At 40.0% G+C, this 23,758-nt stretch overlaps 1 protein-coding gene across 1 annotated transcript in view; it reads left to right on the top strand.

Annotated features, from left to right (window-relative positions):
• The window catches only part of LOC149286473 (transcription factor SPT20 homolog), a 68,992-nt gene that overhangs the window by 38,452 nt on the left and 6,782 nt on the right, over positions 1 to 23,758 (top strand). The window contains exons 4-19 of the mRNA XM_089493904.1: positions 146 to 212; positions 1,108 to 1,234; positions 1,631 to 1,734; positions 3,227 to 3,343; positions 3,814 to 3,867; positions 4,685 to 4,824; positions 7,815 to 7,974; positions 8,072 to 8,128; positions 8,559 to 8,630; positions 12,245 to 12,402; positions 12,619 to 12,651; positions 13,384 to 13,501; positions 15,330 to 15,435; positions 17,060 to 17,215; positions 18,893 to 18,962; positions 22,877 to 23,031. Coding sequence (XP_089350030.1) covers positions 146 to 212; positions 1,108 to 1,234; positions 1,631 to 1,734; positions 3,227 to 3,343; positions 3,814 to 3,867; positions 4,685 to 4,824; positions 7,815 to 7,974; positions 8,072 to 8,128; positions 8,559 to 8,630; positions 12,245 to 12,402; positions 12,619 to 12,651; positions 13,384 to 13,501; positions 15,330 to 15,435; positions 17,060 to 17,215; positions 18,893 to 18,962; positions 22,877 to 23,031 — 1,694 coding nt within the window. The remainder of the gene's footprint in view (positions 1 to 145; positions 213 to 1,107; positions 1,235 to 1,630; positions 1,735 to 3,226; positions 3,344 to 3,813; positions 3,868 to 4,684; positions 4,825 to 7,814; positions 7,975 to 8,071; positions 8,129 to 8,558; positions 8,631 to 12,244; positions 12,403 to 12,618; positions 12,652 to 13,383; positions 13,502 to 15,329; positions 15,436 to 17,059; positions 17,216 to 18,892; positions 18,963 to 22,876; positions 23,032 to 23,758) is intronic.

Below are 23,758 nucleotides of genomic sequence, written 5' to 3'. Positions count from 1 at the left end.
CCCGCGACACAACATTTATATCTTAGAAAATAAGTTAAGATTGCTTTATATTGCATTATTTTTATTTAAGTAGCATATGTTCCAAATAATTTGCTATAGATCCCCTACATCTGATTATAAAAAGTCATTTTTTCCCCCCCCCAAGGAAATCTGTATTTCATAAGCTGTATGACCTGTATATAGAAGAATGTGAAAAAGAACCAGAGATAAAGGTGAGTTAAAATACTGTTGTGGGTTTAAGGGCCTTCCAGCTCTTGCCCACTCCATGGTGTTTGAATATGAATAAAAGTGAATGGTATTGTGGATGTGGTTGGGTTCAGATCTCGCCATACATTCATGTCCACGCTTTTATATCCTTTCCGCATTGTTACTGACCATCTTGGTTTTTGATTAAACCTCTGTTTATGTAGCTGAGAGATTTTATAATCTGGTTTTTTTTCTCCTCTTTTTTTCCTTGAACTCTGAAATGGAAACTGTTGCCGTATAATATCACTCTTCCATCAAACATGATTTCACCACTTTACAATGTCTGCATTAACCTTCAAAATCATACATATACATTCCCCATGCATGGAAACTATTACTCCCGCTGCTTTCCCGTATTTATTTAGTATTTTATGCACATATTATATTTGCTTCCAGGTATTGCTGGTGTGTTCAGTCTCACATTCATATGGAACAGTTTAATGGCACATGTAGACATTGTGTGACATCATGGCTCTAGGTAGCCATGGGTGGGCATTCCCTGTATTTTTATGATTACTCATTTCTGCCTATATAGGTACTGAAATCTCCAGTAAAGCTCAACTGCACACATTTCTCTTCATTTGGAGCTGTGATTGAACACTCTTACAGCTTCTTCATCAAGTCAGCGCCAGGATTACCGGAATACATTTATTTTACAGTTTAAATATTTTAAAATGTGTTGTTTTTTTTAAAATATACTCAGGGTATAGCAATGATGATATCAGATGATATATGACATAATCATACTAAGTACAAAAAAGCCTTTTAAAATCTGCGTTTCTTGAATTGTAAGTACGGTTATGTAAATAAAATTGTTACTCGCTTTGTAGACATTTTATACTTAGTTTGTTTTATTTTCAGATGTTAAGGAGAAATGTGAATTTGCTGGAGAAGTTAGTGATGCAGGAGACTCTCTCCTGTTTGGTGGTGAACCTGTATCCTGGAAATGAGGGCTACTCCCTCATGCTGCGGGGCAAAAACGGGTCAGGTATTGATGAATCATTCATCTTAAAAACAATCCAAAAAAAAGTCAAGTCAGCAATTTCAAAAAAAGCAATAAGCCTTCTTCTCAAAATCTATAGTTGGGTTTATCACAAAGCCATGAGTTAAGGACATCAATGTCTCCACACAGTATAGAGTAATGCCTCCTCATAGTGCATAGTGAGGTTGCAGAATTCAAATGTGTCGCCTAACCAAAATATATAACAATATTCCGGTTATTTTCTAAGTACCACAAGACCATATGTATGGTTACCCTTGTTCACACGGTATTATAGCCATTTAAATGCTTTTAAGCTAAGGTGGCATATTAATGTTTACTTATCTTTGTTTTGACCTTGTATTATGTGGCCAGTTTATAATTGATTCTCCTTCTTCCTCTCAGATTCTGAAACCATCAGGCTTCCCTATGAAGAGGGGGAGCTTTTGGATTATCTGGATGCAGAAGAGCTTCCACCAATTTTAGTTGATCTGCTAGAAAAATCTCAGGTTTGAAAAGTTTTAAATAAGTTTTATGAAGCTTAGAGGAGACAAGAGAGAAACATTTAAATGCATAATGGGGTTTATCAAAGTACATGATGTTTATTTCAAAGGAAGAGAATTGTTAGAGCAGGAGGGCATAGTTTTACTTTTTAAGATATGTGAAACGTCCAGAAGTTGCAGCGGATGCCACAGTAAGGGAATATAAACAAGCATGGAATATGCATATAGCAGTCCTGAATCTAAACACCAGGCAAAGGACTGATTTAAGGTTTGGGTTTTTAAAACGGATAACAGGCTAGATGGGCCAAATGGTTATTATCTGCCTTCAAATTATGTGATTCTGTGGACCATTGGTTTGGGAAAAGCAAGTCTTGCGTATCAACCAATACAGTATTAAACCAGGGGGTCCCCAATTTTGTTTGGAGCCAGCCAGAAAAGGAACCAACTTTTTTGTTTCCCAATCATGTTTTTATTTTTCTGGCACCCTTGGTTTGTCCAGCCTTGCCATACACCAACATACATTTACACACTCTAACACCATACAGTAACAGAACCAGGCTAACATTTTATGCTCACAAACACTAATACCTTACAGTAACACACACACACACACGCTAATATTATACACATGCTAACACCATACGCTAATACACACACTATAAAACTCTCTGCTGACATACACACTCATGCTACTCACATGTTGTGTGACCCCGCTGGGAGCCTCACAGTGCCCCCTACAGCTCACCCCCGCACGATTCGTGATGGCAGTCCTGCAAAACCCTAAGTGGTTTCTAGTTGCCATGGTGACCTATTATGTATTAAACAGATTCTAGTATTAAACACTTGAACTTGGGTTAAATCACATTATTTGATTTTTCTGGCTCTTGGCAGTGTTTTTTATAGTGAAATGTGAATGCAAAGTTGTACTGTGTCTTAAATATTTATGTGAGAGATCCTCTCCAATAGCAAAAGTGCTATTCCAAGGGTTAAAACAGATTTGCTTATACAGCTGATAGGAGTACTGGTCTAGAATCACATGGAGGTCCATAGATATTCTGCCCTGTTGTAGACATAATTTTGTAAATCAATTTAATACATTGGGACTGCAATGTATCTAAAGTAGTACAAGATTTTTTTGAATGAAAGGTTGCCAAATGCAAATGTAAGCAACATTTTCTAAGTGCATCCATCAAGAATATAATGTAATAGCACTTTATTCAGTTCATTTGCTAACCACTTTCCGATGTTTCTCTGTGTTGGCCTGCATTTATGGTATGGATATAAAAAGTACAAATATAACCAACAGGTTTTCAGCTCTCATCTACCATCCTCAAAAGCCCAATACTCTTCCAGTAATAATTTATGGTATCTAATTTATAAGCTGGTGATTAGGAACAGTAGAATAATCATACTAATTTATGGCTATTTCTGACTTTCCATCAGTTATCAAGCTTCCGCTTTGTTCTCTTCTCTCCTTTTGTTCGTTGCCCTCGTACAGGTCAATATTTTCCATTGTGGGTGCGTTATAACTGAAATCCGTGATTACAGACAGTCTGGAAATATGAAATCACCAACATACCAAACAAGGCATGTTCTTTTACGACCTACAATGCAGGCGAGTATTTAAGCCCATTACAATTGCAGATATCCATGAAGGATCCATGTTTTAAAAAAAAACAAAAATAGCAAAACAGTTCTACTGAATTATGAGTATTCTGTCCGCTGCCTTTGAATGTAAGCATGTACATTGCATTTAATTTACAGAGATGAAAAGGTGGTGGACGTACCTGCTATCTGATAAGTCAACTGGTTTAGAAGATACTTTTTTTTATGTGTTTCAAGTTAGTTGATGTCCGTTACAATGGTTATTTTACACCCCTTTGATGGCCTGCTTAGAGTGCCTTTGCAACTGCATCTTAATAATTAGATGGTTTTGTTTAATTCACAAATTCAGGATAAAGTCCACGTAAATGTGATATAATTTCTAAATTATCCATATACATGGGTTTTCCAGTAGTGTGTATATATATATGTAATTTAAAATAAAAGAACAACCAAATTAATTATGTTTATATTACTTTTCAGACTTTGGTGTCAGACATACATGCCATAACCAGTGACAACCATAAGTGGACACAGGTAAACATTACTTTATATACATGTTACATCTGCCTGCTTGCCTGATTCATTCATTATTAGAAAAAAGATCATGCAAACGGGATAAATTATTAAACAAAGGAATATTCTGTGGAGAATACAAAACCGCTGTACCTTCGTAAGAAATCTCGCAGCAACATATTTCGTGAGCATCCATCATAATTGGATTTCCTAGGCTGCATCATTTATTAAAGCTATTATTGTATGGTATTATTTCCTAGCTGACCCCCCTTTGGCATACACAACTGTAAAGGGTAGACACACATCCGGGTTTGCCTAGGGTCATGATGGGGAGGTTGTATGCCACAGACTATATGGGGATTCCGCTTGCTTATAGCCATGCCAAGCACTTTTATGTTTGTTAATCAGTAGCATTCAACGTTAAGCACAGTAAGTATCTTGCTGCCATGTGTCAAATATCCAAGGCTCCTTTGGATCCTTTTCGACAGCCATAGAAAATAAACATAAGCCTGATATAGGCTCCGTGAGACCTACTTTTGTGAAAAATATACACAACACACTATTTAATGCCAATGAACTCTGTCACCCAAATGCGAGACTGGTTTGTGTGCCATCCATATATCTTGATCGTGATACTTTCAGTGAAATACGCAAACGATTGGAATACCAGATCTGCCTGGTAAATGGCTGCTTACACTTTGGAAGGAGTGTATCAAGTTATAGACCAAGATAAGGAATTTATTGGAATAACATTTTCTTTGCACTTCAGTGTGTTTATATACTAAATGCATTCTGAACAGTTAATGTGTTTATGTTTTCCATCCATCTTTATCTTTAGGAAGATAAGCTTTTGCTAGAGAGCCAGTTAATCTTAGCGACAACAGAACCTTTATGTCTGGATCCCTCTATATCTGTTACCTGCACTGCAAACCGTCTGTTGTTCAACAAGCAGAAGATGAATACGTGTCCCATGAGGAGGTGAGAACACAGTCAATTTTATATCGACGCATGTAATCGGTTTCTTCTTTGTGAAAAGATAACTGGCTCCAGGAAAATGTGCAGACCATTTGATGGGATAAAAAGTGACATAACTGTTCTTTTGGTGAAAACAATGATCTTTATGTGCCCTGTATAGTATGGGGACTTTTGGACATACAGTCCAGCTGTCCCGGTGCCTGTGGTCATGCTGAACTTAAGACAGTATAGAGGGGAAAATCAAGGTGCTTGACTTGGCTTTTTTAGGGTGTTGTGCATGCCCTCAACTCTACCAGGTGGATGCCTTCACAGCACACAGAATAGTTGCAAAGTGTGGACATTAAACAGTATTTTGCTGTTTTACAGTGCTGCATATGGCTGTAGGGGTACACAGTGAGAAATCACTGTCATCCATAATAGGTTTCCCAGAGCAACTTGGGAACTTTCATTACATTACATAATTTTGTTCGGTTTCTTTAAAAAGTCACTTTAGATTTACTTGTTTAGTTATCAGCTAAGCCCTTGGGAATTTCTCCTGTAATTGCCTTAGCCAAGACTTTTCTTTTGCGTAAGCCTCAATAAAACATACGTAATAGATTGCATGCTGTCAGAATGGATGCGTTCTTGGATGAAAGCCACTGACCTATCTGATTACGCTATTGAGCAGTTGCAATATCCATGTCCACAAGTAATGCTGTCCATGCGTAGGTTGATGAATAGATAATGTTGACGAGATGCAGTTGGCTTGTATTACGTTATCAGGGTTTGCAGGGGTTTTCTCCTCTCTCACTGTCATCCTGAAGCTCGTGCCAAGCACCCGTCTCCTATATTTGTCGTGTGAAAGTGGCAGGCAGCATACTGTATCTGGTTAGTGTGAAGTGTGTTATCTGTAACTTTAATTCATTATCTGCTGCCGAAGATGAATCCTGGCTTTTCTTTGCTTGCTGGCTTCTTTGCAATGCCGTTTTAAAGGGGTGCTCCCACTTTGTGTGTATCCTTTTTTTTTTTTTTTTATTATCCTGTCGTAAGGAATGTGTATGTAATATTTGCGCCAAAAAGTCGCAGGGTGCAACGTAATCACGTAAATGCCCTTTTATTCGTAGAAACATAGAATTTGACTGCAAGCCTCTTACCCTCTTTTTAGATTATAACTCACATCCCTTCTTGCTTTTCTCTCCTCTAAGCTATTCATATTGAGATACCTTGGTCTATTTTCACATGCAGTGCTTCCGACATAGTACTGGCCCATAGTGTCCCGGCTAGGAAAGGCAATACACAACTGAAGCACACATTGCTAGGCACCTTCACCGACAATAAAAATACACTACAAAGAAAAAAAGAAAACTTTGGGAGCTCCGGGAGCCGCACTCTAACCTTAACTTGGAAATCTGACACTTCCCTACACATGTTTGTTTGATATTCTCAGTGAAGTGTATAGGGAACTGTTAAGAGAATTCGCAGTATTGTACCTTTTCACATTATGTACATCAGGACGTACCGGTACGTCCATAGGGGACTGAAGGGGTTAAACGCTGCGTAAATTGTTTGCGCTATATAAATAAAAGATGATAATAATAACAGAAAGATAACACAAATATGATATCTGATTTTGAAACTGAGTGTGTTTACTTTTATTTTTTTATTGTGATGCGAAAGAATGTATACCTCTGTCCTGTCGCTTTCCTACAGAACTGTTTTTCCATATTTCAATTGTATTATATATGTAACATGGCACATAAATTAGGTGTCGGACAGAGAGAGAAAATTACGGTGTTGGAAAAAGGGACTCTTCGCAAAGTCTTGCTTTTACTTTTTATTATTGGTTTTGTCTGCTCATTCATCAGCATCACCTGTTTTAATTACAAAAGTCAGCATTTTTATCATCCAGATTATTTTAGATCATGTGCTACCCTGACACGGAGGGTTTCATAAAGTATCTGTATTTTCTTTGGTGATTTAAAAAAGGAGTGTTATACTCACAAACCGTGCTCTTCAATAATGTTTCTCTTTCGCTTTTCCGGTACACTGATAAAGAAAAATCCCACAATCTCATTCCCTAGAACGTCAAAACAGCCGTTCTTTTGCGAAAGAGGTGTTTGGAAGCTTACATAAAATAATTATTTGATGGCTTTTTTAAACCGTGAGTGATGGTAAATCAGTTATTAAGGTTTTCAGTGACTAAAGTCTATATAACGTTTTATGCAGTGAGCTGGGAGCTCCCCCTTATGGTCCACAAATATCATTTTGTACTTCATGTTGAAATGATCATCAACTAGGAAAACAAATCACGAAGATATGTATGAAAGGGAATATGAAGCTTGGCTGGATACGGGGATGTAGAATACAGCTGTGATCTGAGAAACTGAATTGGGGACTCAGACACAAAATGTTTGTAAAATAATCAGCTGTGCAAGAGTGGTGAATAAGAGACACCAGACACTGTTACAAGACTTAAATAAGATCTGGCAGCAGCAATCTACGTGATATGAGTGTTTACCTGTGTAACTATAGTACATAGACTGGAGAAAAAGGTATGCAGTAATTTATTTTGAAGTCTGGTTAAGCTTCTGGGAGAAGTTTTCTGTGTAATGCAATTATAGATAAAGTTGAGATATGGAATCTGATGGCTCCCTATAATAATGAGCAATAAATAGAGTTATATAATGAACTGATAAAAAAAAAAAACAGTTTAGGGAATCGTTGTGTGGCATTACATTCTTTCCTTTACTAACTTTATTTGGTTGTCAAACTGTCAGCTGCAATTTCTCATAATTCTTCATTTTCGTAACCTTACACGCGTAATATTTCCACCAGTCTTAAGAACTTCTGGTTTACAAATCCCGATGGATTCTTGTAGTCTGTGTCATCAAGCTAACTTGCAAAGACGGAAAAAGGCCTAACAAGATCTGGTGTCTCTTGAATTTTGATACTAGAGAATAGGAAAATGTTTGCTGGACAAATTAATTGGATGGTGTGTTTTTGTAATACTCTAGGTGTCTGAAGAGGTACTCAAGACCATCACTAAACAGACAGCAGGAGTTATCAAACTGTCCTACTCCACCACAGCTCAAGCTGTTAGATTACCTACAGAAGAGAAAGGAAAGGAAACCCACAATGCCTCAATATGACCTTAAAATATCCAAGAGTGGAAATGTGAGTTTTATCACCTCAAACATTCATACATGTTGTTATACAGGAGATGTGGACATTTGCTGATAGCTCATGTTCTGATTTTTTTGTCTTTCTGCAGTGCATTGACACATGGAAACAAAATCCTTGCTTGTTAACAGTGCCATCAGAAGTTGATGTAAGTGTGTGGTTTTTAAATTTATTTATTTATTAATTTATTTTTGTTAATGCGGGGTTTTTTTTAACATTGTGTAGAGAGCCACACATCCCTGCTATATCTGCATGCAAAGTTGTGGCGGCTCTGGTCCATCATGTGCAAGATTGGACAAACTCAAAAACAAGATTATGAGTGAACGGTTGAAGCGTAATAAATTGAGCATAGTGCCTTAGAGCTGTGCTATAACAGGAAATTTGCACAAGCATGTAGAATTTGTGAGTTTACCTGGGGTGCAGTCTGTATTTTTGGATTTTCAAATAATGGCCTTTTTATGGTCTAACTTTTTTTTGTACAAAAAGAAGTGATTGGCTTTGTTTATTGACAATTGACATTTCAGAAGTTGCAGTGTTATTTCTATTAACTAGTAAATTTTTTCTTTCTGCTCTTTTAGGTTGAAAAATATGCAAAAGTTGAAAAATCTATTAAACTTGATGACTCGCAACCTACTGTCTGGCCAGCAGACGTGAGTAATCAAATCCCTTTTTTGGACTCCTTTAAAATGCATGTATATCCTTTGGGTGAGGAATAAGAGCCAAACCACTGCGGCAACAATTGTATAACTGGTGTCGCGTTTTCAAATTGCATTGTAAAGAAAACTACAACCTAGTTATAAGATACGGTAAAAGTATTTTCATTAATGTATCACGTATGTAGGGCTGCAACTAACGATTATTTTCATAATCGATTAGTTGGCCGATTATTTTTTCGATTAATCGATTAATCGGATAAAAAAATGAATGTAAATTTTTCATTTATTTAAAATAATTTAATAAACAAATTGTTAAATACAAACATCAGAATAAAAAAAAACTTTGATAAAATACATTTCTTGTCTTTATTTCCCAACCAGCCCCCCCCAATTTATGCACGTTTGAGCCCAGGCTTGCCACGCTGCCTCCCACATATGCCACGCCACGCTGCCTCCCACATATGCCACTCCACGCTGCCTCCCACATATGCCACTCCACGCTGCCTCCCACATATTCCACTCCACGCTGCCCCCCACATATACCACTCCACGCTGCCTCCCACATATACCACTCCACGCTGCCTCCCACATATGCCACGCCACGCTGCCTCCCACATATGCCACTCCACGCTGCCTCCCACATATGCCACTCCACGCTGCCTCCCACATATGCCATGCTGCCTCCCACATATGCCACGCTGCCTCCCACATATGCCACGCTGCCTCCCACATGTGCCACTCCACGCTGCCTCCCACATATACCACTCCACTCTGCCTCCCACATATGCTACGCTGCCTCCCACATATACCATTCCACGCTGCCTCCCACATATACCATTCCACGCTGCCTCCCACATATGCCACTCCACACTGCCTCCCACATATGCCATTCCACGCTGCATCCCACATATGCCACTGCACGCTGCCTCCCACATATGCCACTCCACCCCCACATATGCCACTGTGCCTGATACGCCTTACACCCCCTGATACACCACTCCATCCTCCCCAGACATGCCACACTACCTCCCAGACATGCCACGCTGCCCTCCCCACATATGCCACTCCAGTCTACCCCCAGATATGCCACTGTGGCCCCAGATATGCCTTATACACCCTGATACACCACTCCGTCCTCCCCAGACATGCCACACTGCCCTCCCCACATATGCCTTATATACCGTATATGCCTTATACCCCCGGATATGTCTCTCCGTCCTCCCCTGATATGCCTTATACCCCCCAGATATCTCATGGTGCCCTCATAGAGTCACAGACCCGTTCACATCACACTGACATCATACTTTTTTAAATAAGTACTGGGTTAATCTTCACTGCCCCAGGATTTAGATTCCCCTTAGTTTGGCCCCCCTTTATCTCTAACTGCACCTTAAGTTAACTTTATTAAATTAATCAAATTAACCCTCAGTCCTCATCATTAAATTAACCCTAAACACCCCATTAACCATAACTACCCCTAAATTAACTCTAAATACCCCATCAAAACAACTACCCTAAATTAACCCTAAACACCCCATTAACCATAACTGCCCCTAAATTAACCCTAAACACCCCATTAACCATAACTGCCCCTAAATTAACCCTAAACACCCCATTAACCACAACATCCCCTAAATTAACCCTAAAGACCCTGTCAACCACAACAGCCCCTAAATTAACCTTAAACATACCATTAACCACAACTGCCTCAAATTAACCCCAAACACCCCATTAACCACAGCTGCTCCTAAATTAACCCTAAACACCCCATTAACCATAGCTGCCCCTAAACACCCCATTAACCATAACTTCCCCTAAATTAACCCTAAACACCCCATTAACCATAACTGCCCCTAAATTAACTCCCACTTACCCTAACTTTCAGCAGCCCAAATATTAATTTTATACTTACAGTTAGATGAGTGTCACAGCCATGTGGTTCTGGCCTTCTGGGAGAAGGAAGGGGGCGGGGCAAGCTGTCACAGTGATTACAGGGAGGGGCTGGTAAGTAGGAGCTGCTGCTGTGAGTCAGACTAAACGGATTATATAATGAGGGGTATTTTTCAGAGCGTTTGCTCTGAAAAAACCCTCATTTTATAATCGATAATAATCGATTCAACTAATCGATAATGAAATTCGTCGGCAACGAATTTCATTATCGATTATTATCGATTTTATCGATTAGTTGTTGCAGCCCTACACGTATGTCTTTTTTATATTTACTGGGTTTCTTGTAGAGTAGGTAATGCTTTATTATACCAAAGGTCGCCATCAGAAACTTTGGGGCCCCTTACAGAACAAATGGCTGTGCCTCACCCTCCTCAAATGACCCCCCCCCTCCACACTGCCAGCATTTTATCTTCTACTTGTCAAAAATGGCACAGGCAGTCTGTTTGAGGGCAATGATGGCACAGGCAGTCTGAGGGCACTGACAAGCTTTATGGGGACAATCATCGCACAGACAAGCTGTTTGGGGACAAAGATGGCACTGAAGCTGTTGGAGCAGGGCCGGCCTTAGGGGTGTGCGACCGCACAGGGCGCCATGGTTGCAGGGGCGCCTGACCGGGACTTAGATTAAAGCATCGGGGTTTTTTTTGTGTTTTTTTTTAAAACTTTATTTAACATCATTCATGTTAAATAAAGTTTAAAAAAAAACGATGCTTAAATCTAAGTCCCGGTCAGGGGCGCCGAGCGGTTGCTCGTGAAGTTCTCGGCAACCGCTCGGCGCCCCTTACTCTCCGTGACTCCGTCGCTGTGCCGGCATCTCATGTTGAGCGCCGGACTATTCCGGCTCTCAACATGAAATGCCGGCACCGCGGCAGAGCGAGAAGACGGATGCCTCCCGCTCTCACCGCAGGACTCCGGCAACAAGGTAAGTGGGGGGGGGTGTAGTTTGAAGGGGCAGGGGGGCGTGTAGTTTGAAGGGGCAGGGGGGGGTGTAGTTTTAAGGGGCAGAGGGGGGGGTGTAGTTTGAAGGGGCAGAGGGGGGGTGTAGTTTGAAGGGGCAGGGGGGGTGTAGTTTGAAGGGGCAGAGGGGGGGGTGTAGTTTGAAGGGGCAGAGGGGGGGGTGTAGTTTGAAGGGGCAGAGGGGGGTGTAGTTTGAAGGGGCAGAGGGGGGGTGTAGTTTGAAGGGGCAGAGGGGGGGGTGTAGTTTGAAGGGGCAGAGGGGGGGTGTAGTTTGAAGGGACAGGGGGGGTGTAGTTTGAAGGGACAGGGGGGTGTGTAGTTTGAAGGGACAGGGGGGGTTTAGTTTGAATGGGCAGGGGGGGTAGTTTGAAGGGGCAGAGGGGAGGGGTAGTTTGAGGGGCGGTAGTTTGAAGGGGCAGAGAGGGGGGGTAGTGAGGGGGGGCGCCAGAGGAGTAGTCCGCACAGGGCGCCACAACGCCTAAGGCCGGCTCTGTGTTGGAGCACAGGTGGCACAAACAAGCTGTTTGGGGCAAAAATGTGAGGTTAATGCTGCAAAATATAAAGCTGGCTAATATTTAAAGAACCTATCTAATATTGATATTTAGTGCTTGATTCAACCATATAGTTGTATCTCAGTTGGGTTTATGAGTCACAGTGAAAACAGTTGCATTTAAGTAATGGTTTTTGTTTGCAAATTGCAGGAGATGAAAGAAGATTATCTCTTTGAATTGGAAAGTGGCAGTCCGTTCCAGAAAGCAAAATTGACTGTTTTCCAAAACGTGGGAAATCCTCTATACTATGGGAGAATGCAGACTTACAAGAGTGATGAAGAGAATGACAACCGCTTATCACCATCTCAGTGAGTTGTACAGCCAGTATTTAGAGTGGTCAGAATACTGTGAAAATGCTATGATTACAGGTTTTAAAGGCCTAGAGGAATAGAAAGGTTCTTGCATGATAACTGATTATTTGTGAAGCTATATGGGCAGAGAACGTATTGCTTTAATAGTTGAATGAAAAACAAGCTAAATGCAATTTAATTAATTGTTTTTGTTTTCCCTTTTTTCCCCGTAAGATTTCTGATCGGATCCAAGATTGACATAGACAGGTAAACACAGTTTACTTTGGGGATACACTATATTCATATTAGTATATTAAATACAAACAACAATTGTTAAAAGGTCAAAATACATTTAGAAATTAACAAGCCCCTGTAGTGTTTCTATGGCCTGTAAGTGGAACACACAAGGATCTGCTGCATTACTTCCTAATTTCCTAATGTATGCGTACGTGATCTACCCTGATCATAAACTTTGTATGACTGTATCTGTGAACTGTAAAGCTCTATGTATGCTAATGCTACTTAAATAAAAATGTAAATACATGCAACCCACCCTCAATGGGGATATGCATTGGGAATGTATAAATGCTGGCTCCCAATTCATATGTATGTGATTTAAATATCTGCCTTTCTTTCTTAGTAAATTGCTACTGTTTTCAGATATGTAGTCATGAATAAGCTAGGTTAAACTACCCCTTGAAAAAAAAAATACCACTAGGAGTTTCCCTCAAATTTCCATAAAAAAGGCTGTAAAAATGGTCACCAATAGACTAGACACATCAGGGCAAGATAACATTGTGAAGCTGGATACAGTTGAGAGAACCAGAGTCTTTTTTTTGGGGGGGGGGGGGGTTCCTGTTAGGGAAGTGTTGGGTAGGAAACCAAGACAAACGGCCTCTAATAATAATAATAAAATTGGCCACTATGAATGATAAGGTTTTATTAGTTAATAATGTTTCCCCATTAGCTCACATATGTATATTTTTGTTATCCTGACAGGGTGGTCAGTCAGTACCATGATGTGTTTGAGAATGAAGCCAAAACTTTTGTAAAGATGACTCACAATGTAGGAGGCACGGTCAGTCATAGCCAGCTTTCTCCAGGAAGTGAAATAGAGGTAAGTGGGGTCATTTCTAGCATTGTTTCCATTCTACGTTTTCGCAAGGCTAACAAAAACCATTTGACAAGTTCATAAGAAGCCAAACCACTATTTTTGTTACTTTTATTAATATTACTTCTAACATAGATGCATGGCTGCATGTTTCATGTAGTTTCAAATCCATACCACCATCTTTGTATTTTCAGCTGCTGTCTACTTTTATTTTACTTTAGCATTTTTATGATATTTGCATATGTTGTTCATGAGCTCTCCATTTGCAGGAAGCGTCCTAGCAGATTTGCAAATGTTTCATTCTGAAACGCAGTAACAGGGCCAGACTGGGAATGAAAAGCAGCCCTGGAATTATTTGGACACCAGCCCCATGTTTTGTGTCGCGTGGTTGAGCTCTTCTGCCCACACGCCACACCCCTTACACACGCCTATCTGAGCCACGCTATTTACCATCCAAATAGCTATAAATCATTCTTAATAAAAACTATATTAAATTGTTCCTTTACGATAACAGAATACCACATTGTTATTAAATTCCCAGGAACCAAAATTGTTAAAAGGCCCAGGTAAGTACCTGGGAATGGACAGAATCTTAACTCCTCGGCATCCATGTGTACTGGATAAACATGACATCAGAGCTCAGCAGATGTATGAAACAGAATCTTATGTGATAGGATGTGAGGGAGTACATCAGTACACTAAAAAAGATACACCTGAAGCCACAATTTAGTGCCACTAATCCTTTTTTAATAAAATATGCAGATTGAAATAGAGTAAATAACACAATACCTTTACTTTTCCTCTCGCTGATTTCTGGGCCTAGAAAGTTTTGTCCACCGATACCCAAACACACACCAGGACGGGCTCTGACACACACACACACACCAGGACAGGCTGTGCCACACTGATACCCAAACACACACACCAGGACAGGCTGTGCCACACTGATACCCAAACACACACACGAGGACAGGTTGTGCCACACCGATACCCAAACACACACACCAGGACAGGCTGTGCCACACCGACACCCAGACACACACCAGGACAGGCTCTGCCACACTTTTTGTATTGGTTAATGTGATGCCCAACCACCCTCTTGTCTATTGATGCCCCCAGTGCCATGTTTATTACACCCAGCCACCCCCCGTTTATATTGCTTTTGTAATAATCCCCTCTTCCCCTCCCTTGAATATGGCTCTGCTTTCCTATAAGCCCTAACAATTTTTTTGGTAATACTTACATTTTTGTGGGGTTTCTATCCTGCTGTCCTTCAAAGTGACGATACTCTCCCTGTCAGGAGGAACTCTTTTGTGAGCCCGCCCCCTTGAACGTCACGTCTTAAAAGGGGCGGGATGAAGAGCTGAGGTACTGCTGCCACTGGGTGGCATGGTGTGAACACGCCGGCCGCTTTAACTTCATTAGGCGGCCGGTGGAGGAGGTCTTACAGCCGCACGACGGCTGCTTTGAACTTTGCGGCCGTTTTGAATGTTGGTCCGCCGGCCCACCAGGAAATTTCCCAGTTTCCTGGTGGGCCAGTTCGGCCCTGCTCAGTAAAGGAAATTGATGGTGACTTTGTTAAATATAATGTATCAATGCATGTAAAATTAAATATTATATATAATATTAGGTGTTTGTACAATTTTCTATATTTATGGCTGCTGCCCTGTCCGCTGTAGATCCAGAGTCCAGTGGCCCTGGAGGCACAACATTTATTTGTGTTTACTGAATTGAATTTTTTTTATTTTTTTTTGCATCGTTGTAGGTTTTTTATTGAGTCATTGGATTACTGATGTGTAAATATTTTTTTTTTCTTTCTTTCTTTCCCCTAAAGTCTGACAGTATCTCGGGGTCAATACAATCTTCTGTACTGGGCAAAGGTGTCAAGCACCGACCACCACCCATTAAACTTCCTGCAACCTCTGGAAACAGTTCAACAGGTAACCCCATACTGAAGTTTATAAACAGTAATATGGTACAGAAATCTGTCTTCTGTCGCTTTATTAAAAACATTAAGGAACATGTCCTCCCAGAGTTAAGTAAAATGCACATTGTAATCAGTTGTCCATTTTATCACATTCAGAGAAACTCAAAGTATACTGCCTGTTTTTCCAACACCTGTGAAAAGCAGCAAATTCTTTGATTTACTTGTGATAAAATGGACTGGAGTCCATGCAAAATTTAATCAAATCTACCTTAAGAAAAAAGTGTGTGTATGTGTATATATTATACACAGCTTTAGATATTTTTGACCATTTCAACTAAAATATATATACGTGCGCACACATATAGGTACTATACACTGATCAGCCATAACATTATGACCACTGACAAGTAAAGAGAATTAAGCTGATAATCTTGTTATCATGGCACCTGTCAGACGGTGGCGATATATTGGGCGGCAAGTGAACATTTCGTCCTTAAAGGTGATGTGTTAGAAGCAGGAAAACTGAGCAAGCACTAGGATCTGATAGACTTTGACAAGGGCCAAATTGTAATGGCTAAAAGACTGGGTCAGAGCATCTCAACAACTGCAGCTCTTGTGAGTTGTTCCTGGTATGCAGCGGTCAGTACCTATCAAAAGTGGTCCAAGGAAGGAAAAGCAATGAACCTTCAACAGGGCCATGAGCGGCCAAGGCTAATTGATGCACGTGGGGGTCGAAGACTGGCCCTTGTGGTTAAATCCAACAGACAGCGATTGTAGCTCGAATTGCTGAAAGAGTTTATGCTGGTTCTGATAAAAAGCTGTCAACACACGCAGTCCATCGCACCCCTTTCCACTGCTGAAAGAGGCTACAATCGGCTTGTGAGCATAAGAACTGGACCACAGAGCAATGGAAGAAGGTGGCCTGGTCTGATGAATCACGTTTTCTTTTACATCATGTGGATGGTCGGGTGCATGTGTTTCTCTTACCTGGAAAACACATGGCACCAGGGTGCGCTATGGGAAGAAGGCAAGCCAATGTTGGCAGTGTGATTCATTGGGCAATGTTCTGCTGGGAAACCTAGGGTCCTGCCAGTCATGTGGTTGTTACTTTGGCACGTACCACCTACCGAAGCATTTTTGCAGACCATGTAAACCCTTTCATGGACACAGTATTCCCTGATGCCATTGGCCTCATTCAGCAAGATAATGCACCCTGCCACAAAGCAAGAAATGGTTCAGAGATGGTATGAGGGACACAACAATGAGTTGAAGGTGTTGACTTGGCCTCCAAATTCTCCAGATCTCAATCCACTCGAGCATCTGTGGGATGTGCTGGATAAACAAATCCAATCCATGAAGGCCCCACCCTGCAATTTACAGGATTTACAGACCAGGTCTAGTGGAGTCTATGCCGCGATTGGTCAGAGCTGTTTTGGCGGCAAAAGGGGGACCTACACAATATTAGGCAGGTGGTCAGAATGTTTTAGCTTTTCAGTGAATATTTACATAGGGGTATTTGTAATGCCTGTATTGCTTATTGGTGCCCTGTTAGCAATGCACTAAAGCATTACGACTTAAAAAAACATATTCGGTGCAATTCAGTATGCTCACAGCGTTTTCCCATTTTTCCTTTTCAGGTAATATTTTTAGTCCACAGCAAGCAAGTGGCCACCTCAAATCTACAACACCCCCGCCTTCTAAGCCACCTGGTATCTCTCGGAAACAATCTGCAGAGAATAATCAAATCAGCATGGTTTCCCCTGTTGCAATGTCACCTGCCGGCTCGTCACAAAGTGAGTCACGACCTAAATACTCCATTAAATCTCCATAGCCCTTTCGTGTAGCGGTCCTCAAGATTAATACCACCTTTCTAATGGAGCCAACCTGTACCCTTGTGCGCACCCCAGTGCGTGTATAGTTCTCGCACATTTTTAGAAAGGTCTTCTGTTAACTGTATGTATTTTATGTTTAATGTAATTTGTGTTGTTTTTTTTCTGTATATTTATGTGTATGCAACCTTTGTGTGTACATATTAAAGTGGACCTGTCAGAAATAAACTTTAGGTCACTATCATAGGATAGTATGATATCTGTATTGTATAATCTGTATGTAGCATATACCACTATCATTAGAACATAATCTATAGTATATAATCTATATGTAGCATATCTGAAATTTTATGGATTATCATCCACAGAATTAATTGTAGAGATGCTGCTTTGGGAATACCAGTGTAATGCAACATAAAAATACTTATGCAAAATTGTTATTAAAAAATAAATTAAAATAATAATTCAGGGCTTAAACCGTTTTTATTGCATTCTGATGATTACTTGGTTCAGGTGACAGGTCTGCTTTAATTGTGTTTAACACTAGTGCAATGATTAGAATTTATATTTTAAAAAGAAACCATATAAATGTTGACAAACTGTGAAATAGACTTGGTTCCTCACATGTTTCAGAATGTATGCAGCAAGGATTTAATTTGTGAATGCATAATTTACTAGCTACCCAACAGGTGCAATATATTATCCGACAACGTTTCAACCACATTATATGTTCTTATAGTTTATCATGGCCCCATGGGCATTGTTATGTGTGAGTGCATGATGGATTCAGGATATACAAAATGTCCAAAAGTCGTTGCAGTTTTAAACACTTCTTTTTGCGTTGAAGCCTGCCAAGCATTGTGCTGCTGTGCGTTGTGGGCAACTGTGGCTTTAAGCAGGTTAGGAGTGAATATTTGTGGCTGCGTACATGGCTTTTGTTTTGTGGATTTATTTATTTTTTTAAATTTTTTTATTTTTTTTAAGTTGCATGCAGTGTGAAATGATTTGGTAAAAACATGTATTAAAAAATGAATGCAAATGACTAATCTTGGGTTTTAAAGAAAAAAAGTGTGCTTCGGCTTCCAGCTTATGGCTCAATACAGACGTAACATTATATTTATATGATTTGTTTTTGCCATTAAATGGGTTTGAAGCATCTGCGAACTGTTAATAAGTGGTTTTCTTTTCGTCTTTTCGTTCTGGTTTGGTTGTTTACACTCGCAAGTTCATATCTGTGCTCCTTCTGTTAAGTCCAATACAAAATAGCACCTTCGCCATAGAGCTTCAGTGTTTATATTAGTATTATTTTTGTTTTTATATTTAGATGGTGGGTATTTTTTTTAAAATAGTTTTTAACGGTTTTTGTACTAGCACTTTTTTATTTTTCTCAATGAGCAGGATCTGGAACTCCCAAACCATCTACTCCTACACCAACCAACACCCCATCATCGACACCGCACCCACCTGATGCTATGAATTCAACTCCTCTCACCCCTTCTGCCACCCCCACACCCCAAGACCCAAGTTATAATTCCCAACCTGCTTTGTTAACACAGTTTGCTCAGCAGCAAATGTCTTTGGGTCAGGGATTACCTGTTATGACCATTCCACTGTCCACCATGGTCACCACTATCACCACAGGAACCTCCTCCACTCAAGTCATGACTAACCCTGCTGGACTTAACTTCATCAATGTAGTGGGCTCTGTGTGGTAAGTTCTCTGCCTTCTGGTAGCTGTAGTTTAGTCTCTGATTACTTTTTTACCAAAAATTTTATACATTGCCTTATAATCTAGAGTTTTTAAAGCGGCAATTTCTAAAAAGCCAGTTTGAGCTGATGTGAATTTTTAACATTATTACACACTTTTGAAGAGTTTCAGGTACCTCCACTTTGTATAAGCATACATTTTACATGGTATTAGCTTAAAGACTGTCTAGTTAGAAAATACAATGATAATTTCTAGGATAGAGGTAGTCTCGTAGTATTTTGATGAGTGTGTTTTTTTTTTTTTGGTCAGAGGACCCGGAGAACAGACAAAGAATGTCTATAAGAGACAGTAGGGTAATTTGATTGGATAATCTCCCTGCAGTTTAGTATTCCTTGGCTCAGTTCCCCATGAACACAGCTAGGCCGGGCTTTAGGGGTATCCTGGTAGAGTGGAGAGCAAGCCAGATCCTGCGGAGGTCAAGCCATAAACCAGTTAGGGATTTCTTAGGACAGGATTTAATATGATTGGTCTAAACCTGAACAACATGCTTCCTAATTAAAAATGTGGAAAAAACTATATTAATCACACTTTTCAGAATTTAAATTTAAGGCACATAATGACACAATTTATGTAGTGTTAAATAACTCTCCCTGTCAAATATTCACCAATAAACATCTCCTCGCCTGTCTCTTCTTGTCTTATTTCTCTGGTGTCACTCCTCTGGCTTTGTATAACCTTTTTGCAGTTTGACAAATCTCTCCTGTTTGCAACTTGCGTCTTTTCTTTATCCAATTCTAATGTTTCATATTCCTTGTACTACTGCTCTGTACCGTTAATTTATGTCTTCCCTTTCCTCTGTATAATCTTCTGAAGTTGGATCTCTTAGCTAATGTAATAAAGTTTTCAAGACACCTTCTGCTTCCCCATTGAAAGAATTGTGAAATACAATATAATGTAATATTTCACTTGTGCAGGGGTGATTTGATATTGTGTGTTTCATGATTAATTTTGTTTCTAGTGTCTGGAGGTACTTTTATACATTCAGACATTACTTAAAATAGTTTGGCCTGAGCAGAAATGCAGAGAAATACAGTAACTGTACGTAATTTTATATGTTGATGTCTACGTAGTTTCCTAAAAGAAAAAATTTTAAGCTTTAAGATGGATATTGCTATATCTGTCCTAGAAGAAGTAGTTTTCAGGTTACCTCTGAGGCCTTGAAAGCCAGTGCCACTCTACATGTTGCTCTCCGGGCATTGATCCACGGAAACATATCAGAAACTTATAGGAAGTAAATCTGTGTATGACGTTCTACACCAGACAGCATTTATTGTTCAAAGTGCATTTTGTTCCTGATTGTAAATTGTTTATGGCTGTGCCTGGGTTTAACCCCTTAACGACAATTGCCGGTCCTGGCACGACACGGAAAAGCATGTGCTTTACGACAATTGACGTGCCAGGACCGGCACGTCTTTAAACGGGTGCAGAAAGCGATCTACTTTCGCTTTCTGCACCCAAAAAGCGTTGCTGAATGCCTCGACCTCGAGGCATTCAGCAACGCCGCGAACGGCACGAAGGGGCCATCTCTGGCCCCTCCACGGGGCGTCAACATCCGCCATACTTTGTATGGCGGCGGACGCCCGTTTTAAAAGCGTTTAGGAGGCGATCAACGATCGCCTCCTAAACTTAAATGGTGTCGCTGGAATGCCTCGATCAGGAGGCATCCAGCGACACCAAACACTTACCTTTCGGTGGGCTGTGACCGCTCCGGAGAGCGGTCACAGCCGCAGCTGCCGGTGATCTTCGCCATCAAGGAAGATGGCCGCCGCCCTGCAAGAGAAACAAGCAAGTTTTAAAAGCTCGCTAGACGGTCTCCAGACCATCTAGAGAACTCTGGCTCCACTTGCAGGTTGAATACAGGTACTGCATTCACCATGCAAGTCAATGGAGCCCAGCTTTCTAATCACATTGTGATTAGTAAAAAAAAAATTAAAAAATAAAATAAAATTAATAATTAGAAAAAAATAGTAAAAAAACAGTAAAATGTAAAAATCATTTCCCACTGATGTCACTATCAGGGGAACCTCCAAGTTGAAAAAAAAATGTTTAAAAATTTTTTTAAAAAAAGGCAACAAAATATAAAATATATATATAAAAAATATATTTTTGTGAGCAAGTCCTAAAATTAGCATATTAGCTTAAAACAATTCTCGCATGGAAAGAGTTAAAATACTGGCATATTAAATGCCCGTGGGGTGTCTACTTTTAAAAAAGGTATGATTTGATGGGGTAAATTGAATTGGCCAGGTTCAACAAGGTCCCAATTAACACCGGGGGAAGGATGGCCACACATCTAATTTCCAATTAGAAAAATGCACACGTACCAAATGTGGCCTTTTAGTTCCCCCAAAAAATGACAAATTCATGCATGTGGGGTATCACTGTACTCAGGAGATGTTGCTGAACACATATTGGGGTGTCGTGTGACAGCGGCATATACCAGGAGCTGTAAATTCATACATAAAGTAGGTGTGTGTGGGAAAAATACACACACAAAAATACTACTGCAAACTTTGAAACAATGCTGGTGGTAAAATGTGTGCATGCAAAGAGTTAAAATACCAGCATTTAAAATACCCTGGGGTGTCTAGTTTTCAAAAATATATGGTTTTGTTGGGCACACTGAAATGGCCCGGCTCAAAGATGTACCAAATAGGGCATGGGCAGTGGATCCCCAAATGCCGAAGTTCAACATTGAAAAATGCGCATGCCCCAAATGTGGCCCTTTTGCCCCCAAACAGCCAGGCAAAATCATTCATGTGGGGTATCACTGCGCTCAGGAGATGTTGCTGAACACATATTGGAGTGTTTTGTGATAGTGACATAAACGAGAACATTTTAATTCATACCTGAAGTAAAATGTGTGTGGCAAAACAAATGCAAAAAAATGACTACCACAAAGTTTGACAAAGACTGGTGGTAGATATGGTGCATGGAAAGAGTTAAAATACTAGCATTTGAAATACCCTGGGGTGTCTAGTTTTCAAAAATATATGACTTGATGGGGTAAATTGCATTGGCCGGGTTCAAAGATACCCGAAATGGCACATGGGGGGAAGAATTACCAGATTTGGAAAAAATGGCTTTGAAATAGCAAAACGCTACCTGTACTTATTGCCCCATAATGGGTAGAAAAAAGCAAAAAAACATAAAAACATTGGGTATTTCTAAACTCAGGACAAATAGTAGAATCTATTTAGCAGGTTTTTTCATTACCTTTTATAGATGAGTAAAAGATTTTTCAACTAAAAGTTAGAAACAGTCATTTTTTTCTAAGTTTTTCACCATATTTTATACTTTTTTTAGTAGTAAATAATAAGATACAATCAAAACAATGTCATCTAAAGAAAGCCCTTCTTGTCCTGAAAAAAACAATATCTAATGTGTGTGGGTTCAGTAAACGGGAAAGAAGAAAATTACAGCTAAACACGAGCAGCGCAGAAATGTTAAAAAGGCCATTGTCACAAAGGGTACAAAAAGTAAAATCAGCCTTTGTCACGAAGGGGTTAATGAATTGTAAGGCAGGTTACTTTTTTTTGGTAGTTTTGCAGCAATCTTCCATGGCTCTAATCTGACTTAAATCCATTTACTGAGCTCTGAGTTATAACTTTATAATCGGCTACAATGTGCTTCATTTAAATCTTTTTTTATTCTGTACATATTCAAAATAAAGATGTACTGCAGTGGATGCTGGCAAACAAGGACCAAGTTCAAATAGCATCTCGTATAGCTTTGCCTCTTGCCAATGAGTAATGATGCGCACTTTTCTGTTAGAGACCACTACTGCACACCTCCCATTCTACCAAGTTGGTTACATGTTCCTGCAGCTATTAATGTATTCTCTTTCCTGTCCACAGTGGCCCACAGACATTGATGAGTGGCTCAAATACCATGCTGGGGTGTAATACTGGTGCCATAACCCCCACAGGCATTAATCTGAGTGGCATTTTACCATCAGGAGGCCTGGTGCCGGGTTCACTGCCGGCTGCCATGCAGTCTGCCTCTCAGGCAGGTTAGTACGACTCATTTGGTGATTTACTTTAAAAATATATAAAATGAGAAAAAAATTGTGGATGCGATACTTGGTAAAACTTTTAAATTACTGCATTCAAAAGTAATTTTTTTCAATGCTAATTATAACATATTTATAAAGAAGAACCTGCAGAAACATATCCCCAAAGTTATTCCTTATAAATATGTGCAAAAAAAAATGGGAGACTAGCTCAGTCAAGAATTGACCTTAATATGCTTACACTTTTAAGTAGCTTCCTCTGCGGTGAGTCCTCACTCTGGATTGTCTGAATTCGGTCACTTGTGGCATCGCAGGGGAAGAATCTCTAGAGGAGACACAGTACCCAGAGGGATACCAACCACATCTCTCTGACGATGCTCAGGAGAAGCTGTAACGTATGTCTGACGGTTCCCCTGGGCAAAGGAAATTTTCTTTACATTTTTGTTCTATGCTGCTGTTGTGGGTTTGTCTGATTTCCTGATGCTTCCTCTGTAATGGCACAAGTGACCTGAAATAGGACAGGCTATTTTATCTTTGTCCATTCTCAGCCGAGCTAGTCCCAGCACAGGTGGAAGATCGTCTGATCAACTTTTTGCACTTTGGCTATTTATTATACCTGCGTGTTTATTAGTTTTATTATTACATTTCTTACTGTCACAAATATTTAAGCTGTACACATGGTACAGATACAATTGAAAAAAAAAAACTATGCGATATTTTATCACAC

This window comes from Sceloporus occidentalis, unplaced genomic scaffold, assembly GCF_023333645.1.
Source record: "Sceloporus occidentalis isolate IW3139 unplaced genomic scaffold, rSceOcc1.0.p SCAF_68, whole genome shotgun sequence".
NCBI classification, from domain to species: Eukaryota; Metazoa; Chordata; class Lepidosauria; order Squamata; family Phrynosomatidae; genus Sceloporus; species Sceloporus occidentalis.
This window is presented reverse-complemented; position numbering and strand designations above follow the sequence as displayed.